This window comes from Cyprinus carpio, chromosome A3 (genome assembly GCF_018340385.1).
Source record: "Cyprinus carpio isolate SPL01 chromosome A3, ASM1834038v1, whole genome shotgun sequence".
Lineage (NCBI taxonomy): Eukaryota > Metazoa > Chordata > Actinopteri > Cypriniformes > Cyprinidae > Cyprinus > Cyprinus carpio.
The window spans coordinates 9,721,644-9,727,244 of NC_056574.1; the positions used below are offsets into that span (position 1 = coordinate 9,721,644).

Below are 5,601 nucleotides of genomic sequence, written 5' to 3' on the forward strand. Positions count from 1 at the left end.
ACAACTGAATTTTTCAGGTAAGTTTAGGTTTAGAATAAAAGGTCAATATACGAGTGAACATCACAGGTTTAATTGATTTTTTTTTCTCTCTCTCAAAAAACTTTTGCTATCTGACAGAAAAAGAAAAAAAAATAGTTTAATTTATGAATTTAAACCTGTATTAAGAGATTAGTGAACATTTTAATTGTACAAATCTAAGTACACATTTCTTTCCATTATATTTCAAGGCACAGATTTAGTATCTGTGAGACAATTTTGTGTTTCTTGTCTTCCAGCATCTGCTCTTCACTAAATCTAGAGAATCTGAGGGATTTGACTGAATCAAGATGCTGCTGATCATTGAAGCTCTTCTTCTCATTTTAGCTGCTCTAGGACAGGTAAGCTTGTGTTCTAGTGTGAATATTACAGACATGAATACTGATGATTGATCATTATGATTCCTGTTGCTGCAGGATCACAGAGCAGCTGTTGATGGACAGATATTTCCACTGGATATGGCACTGAATTCAGTTGATGATAATTATGATGGCTGTACAAAGGAAATGGTGAATCTGGTGAAGACCAAATATCGAGAAAAAGAAATGCAATCTAATTTTGCAAATGCTTGGAAACATGCTGAAAAGAATTACAAGCCACCCGGAGATAACTTGACAAAGAATCATTTGATCGCTATCTATGTGTACACTAACTCTAAGTTTGAGATATATAAGGATTTCAATAATGCTGTTCGTGATGAAAAGAAAAACTACCAAAACAAGAAATTCAAATGGCTTTCACTTCACTTTCTGTTAACAGATGCGATACAGATTCTGAAGAAAACACAAAAAGGATGCATGTTAACTTATCGTCGTACAAATGTTGATTTTAATGAGAATGTTCTGAACAAAGAGGTTCGGTTTGGCTCATTTGCTTCTTCCTCTTTTAATCATACCAAAACAAAAAAACTTGGAAAAAAATCTTGTTTTGTAATCTACACTTATGAAGGTGCAAATTTGACAAAATATTCTAAATATGACAACGAGGAAGATGAGCTGATTCCTCCATACGAGACTTTTAAAGTCACTGCTGTCAAGAAAGGAAAACATCAGAAAGATCTCTGGTGTGACACTGTGTTCACTTTGAAAAGCTCTGGTAAGAGAAGTGACCTTGAACTGTGCTCTATTCAAGAAACCACCCAAGACCATAACAACATACTAAGACTGACAATGAAAGTACTGGACAAAGTGTGTTGAATCTAAGATATGTTCAGCAATTCCAACATATGTTCCTCTTGGCTTAATTTAAATGGGTCATATGATGCGATTTCAATTTTTCCTTTCTCTTTGGAGTGTTACAAGCTCTTGTTGCATAAAGAAGATCTTTAAAGTTGCAAACACTAAAGTCTCAAATCCAAAGAGATATTGTGCAGCGATCTGTCATGCCACACCAAAGACTATCAAAACGCCATTCATTATTTGCATTTCCTGAAAAAAAAATAAAAAAAAATACTGTATTCGTTCGAACCGAAAAGTTTTGGTACGAATACGGGCCTACCGTTACACCCCTAAGCATCACTGAATATTTTTAGTTATTTTTAATACAAATTTTACTTTATATGTTTCATCTTAGTCATGTTGGAGATTGAGAAGAGCTTCTGTGATGTTGGAGTTTTTGTGGTTTTCATTGTGCAGAAGAGTGTAGTTTGTGGTTTTGTTGTGAATGGATTCATAAACACTTTAAATGAGCAATAGCTGCTAAAACAATGATGATGTAATGATGAGTCTCTTCTTAAGTGTTTATCTCATTACACTCAGTCAGAAATAATGTTTCTAGCTAGCAGAATAATGAAAAAGATTGTTCTCAGTAGTAAATAATTGAGAAATTATGGAATAAATGTACTTAGTCCTCTTAGGCAGTCGTGGCCTAATAGTTAGAAGGTCAGACTTGTAAATTGAAGGTTGTGGTTTTGAGTCTCAGGCTGAGCAGGAATTGTAGGTGGGGGAGTGAATAACCTGTGCTCTCTTCTACCCTCAATACCACGACTGAAGTGAGACCCTTGAGCAAGAACCAAACCCCCAGCTACTTCCGGCATGTGTTGGTTTGTGTGTGTGTGTGTGTGTGTATGTGTGCACTTGGATGGGTTAAATGCAGAGCACAAATTCCGAGTATGGGTCACCACTTGGCCACGTGTCACTTCACTTCACTTAGTTCTTATATGAACTTTAATTATGTGGGGAAATATTTTCTTAAATTAATTAAGTTCATTTTTTTTTTCTGAGTATAAGCATTTGAAATATGCTTACATGAGGCCATTATTAATTATCTTGAGCAACTGAGATTTTGTCCTACATGAAATCACAGGCCCTCACAAGTGTTGCATTATCAGATGGCCTTAATGCAACAAGACTAATTCAGCTCTATACTGATCTCACAGTGAAATATGTTTCTGAATGTGAAAATTAGCTTTGAAGTATCACAAAATCTGAAAAATTGCAAAAAGCAGAGGATACTAGTTAGTGCACCCCTGTTTATGGCAATTAAAGGGGTCATGTGATGCGATTTCAATTGTCCCTTTCTCTTTGGAGTGTTACAAGCTTTTGGTGCATAAAGAAGATCTGTAAAGTTGCAAAGACTAAAGTCTCAAATCCAAAGAGATTTTCTTTATAAAACTTAAAGGGATACTCCACCCTAAAATGAAAATTTTGTCATTAATCACTTACCCCCATGTCGTTCCAAACCCGTAAAAGCTCCGTTCGTCTTCGGAACACAATTAAAAATATTTTCGATGAAAACCTGGAGGCTTGAGACTGTCCCATAGACTGGCAAGTAAATAACAGTGTCAAGGTCCATAAAAGGTATGAAAAGTCGTCGTCAGAATAGTCCATGTGCCATCAGATGTGTAATCTGGGTTATATGAAGTGACGGGAACACTTTTTTGTAAGCGAAGAAAACAAAGATAACGACTTTATTCAATAATTCCTTTGTCAACAGTCTCCTCTGTGTCTCTCCATATCACCGTATGCTCTTCTGTGTCCTCCGCGCCACAAGGATGCGCTGTTTTATTTCAAATCAAAGCTAAATACACTAGAAACAGTGCATTATTGTGCTCACCTCGCTTTTCAGAATGATGAGCTTTGTAAAATTCAATGCATTTCAGAAAGGCAGGGCAAAGAGGAGCAACAATAATGTACAGTATGTGGAAAATAATGTGTTTTTTGAACCTTAAACCACATAAACTCATTACATTACACCAAATACACAACATAATGTTCTTTTTAGCAATGTCAAATGACCCCTTTAAATCTCCTTCTTGCCAAGACTATTTAAATTTAAATGGGGCAGGTATATATCAGATGTTGATAAAAATCTGACATTCATCTTAGACAGATATGAACTCAAGAGTTTGTCCAGTATGAAACCACACATACAGACCAGATCTTTACAAGTGATAATCAGATGAAACCATTTAGATGACTTAGATGCATCACAACCACGCTATTAACATAGATGTTCAGTGATATAAAAAGGCACCTTTTTCATCTCTTAGTTTGAAGAGTCATTGTCGTCTGGCGATGAACTTCTGATCTTCTCATGTTGACGTTGCTCCTGAGCTGCTGAAAAACACTGAAAAGACAACGCAGAATCTGACAAAGAGAGACAACTGAATTTTTCAGGTAAGTTTAGGTTTAGAATAAAAGGTCAATATATGAGTGAACATCACAGGTTTAATTGATTTTTTTTTTCTCTCTCTCAAAAAACTTTTGCTATCTGTCAGAAAAAGAAAAAAAAATAGTTTAATTTATGAATTTAAACCTGTATTAAGAGATTAGTGAACATTTTAATTGTACAAATCTAAGTACACATTTCTTTCCATTATATTTCAAGGCACAGATTTAGTATCTGTGAGACAATTTTGTGTTTCTTATCTTCCAGCATCTGCTCTTCACTAGATCTAGAGAATCTGAGGGATTTGACTGAATCAAGATGCTGCTGATCATTGAAGCTCTTCTTCTCATTTTAGCTGCTCTAGGACAGGTAAGCTTGTGTTCTAGTGTGAATATTACAGACATGAATACTGATGATTGATCATTATGATTCCTGTTGCTGCAGGATCACAGAACAGCTGTTGACGGACAGATATTTCCACTGGATATGGCACTGAATTCAGTTGATGATAATTATGATGGCTGTACAAAGGAAATGGTGAATCTGGTGAAGACCAAATATCTAGAAAAAGAAATGCAATCTAATTTTGCAAATGCTTGGAAACATGCTGAAAAGAATTACAAGCCACCCGGAGATAACTTGACAAAGAATCATTCAATCGCTATCTATGTGTACACTAACTCTAAGTTTGAGATATATAAGGATTTCAATAATGCTGTTCGTGATGAAAAGAAAAACTACCAAAACAAGAAATTCAAATGGCTTTCACTTCACTTTCTGTTAACAGATGCGATACAGATTCTGAAGAAAACACAAAAAGGATGCATGTTAACTTATCGTGGTACCAATGTTGATTTTAATGAGAATGTTCTGAACAAAGAGGTTCGGTTTGGCTCATTTGCTTCTTCCTCTTTTAATCATACCAAAACAAAAAAATTTGGAAAAAAATCTTGTTTTGTAATCTACACTTATGAAGGTGCAAATTTGACAAAATATTCTAAATATGACAAGGAGGAAGATGAGCTGATTCCTCTATACGAGACTTTTAAAGTCACTGCTGTCAAGAAAAGAAAACATCAGAAAGATCTCTGGTGTGACACTGTGTTCACTTTGAAAAGCTCTGGTAAGAGAAGTGACCTGAACTGTGCTCTGTTCAAGAAACCACCCAAGACCAAAACAAAATCTTAAGATTGACAATGAAAGTAGGCCTGTTGAACAAAGGGCTTTAAGTTTATGAATTTATAGCACACCAAATCCAACATTTGTCCATCTTGGATTAGCTCAACATTTCTTTGTCCAAAAAAATAAAAAATAAAAAAAAAACAACAACAACAACAACAACAAAAAAAAATACATTTGTTTGCATAATTCCAACACTGAAATAAAGCTATTTTCAAGTTACCCAATTCAGTGCCCTCAGAGTGATTTTATATGTGTTTGTAATTTATTACTTCATTTACACTTAAATCTTTTTTTGTATCACATCACTGAATATTTTTAGTGCTTGCTATTTAGCTGATTGCCAGCAATAGCACACTAACTGCTAAAAATATTTGCTTCAGTTGGAATGTTGTTTTTTGAATGAACTCTGAAATGAATTTTTTAAATATAAATTTTTCTTTTTTTATTTTTCATCTTAGTCATGATTGATTCTGAGAAAATTTTTTGTGGTTTTCATTTTGCAGAAGAATGAAGCTGGTTTTGTTTTTGGGGAGGCTCTATGAACTCAGACCTGTGCAATGTCAACCCAGTCTCACGGCAGTTCGTGATTTGGTCACGTAATTTAATCTATTTATTCGTGGCAGGCACACGTTTATTTCGTTATTTTCGTGATTGCAGCACGTTTTTTAAACTAATGCATTTCAATTGGAGGCATCTTTCGTGCATCAGCACGATATTTTCTGATTAATAATTATTTTTTTTTTCCACAGGACAACAGAAGAAACTCACTGAAAT

At 34.7% G+C, this 5,601-nt stretch overlaps 2 protein-coding genes across 2 annotated transcripts; both read left to right on the plus strand.

Annotated features, from left to right (window-relative positions):
* The first annotated feature begins 255 nt into the window (after window positions 1–255).
* On the plus strand, window positions 256–1,232 carry LOC109101168 (GPI-linked NAD(P)(+)--arginine ADP-ribosyltransferase 1-like). The gene is made up of 2 exons (XM_042732457.1): window positions 256–377; window positions 453–1,232. The coding sequence occupies exons 1-2, from the start codon at window positions 327–329 to the stop codon at window positions 1,230–1,232; spliced, it is 831 nt and encodes a 276-aa protein (XP_042588391.1). The 5' UTR covers window positions 256–326.
* A 2,671-nt stretch (window positions 1,233–3,903) lies between these two features.
* On the plus strand, window positions 3,904–4,965 carry LOC122135411 (GPI-linked NAD(P)(+)--arginine ADP-ribosyltransferase 1-like). The gene is made up of 2 exons (XM_042714782.1): window positions 3,904–4,014; window positions 4,090–4,965. The coding sequence occupies exons 1-2, from the start codon at window positions 3,964–3,966 to the stop codon at window positions 4,831–4,833; spliced, it is 795 nt and encodes a 264-aa protein (XP_042570716.1). The 5' UTR covers window positions 3,904–3,963; the 3' UTR covers window positions 4,834–4,965.
* Window positions 4,966–5,601: the final 636 nt, after the last annotated feature.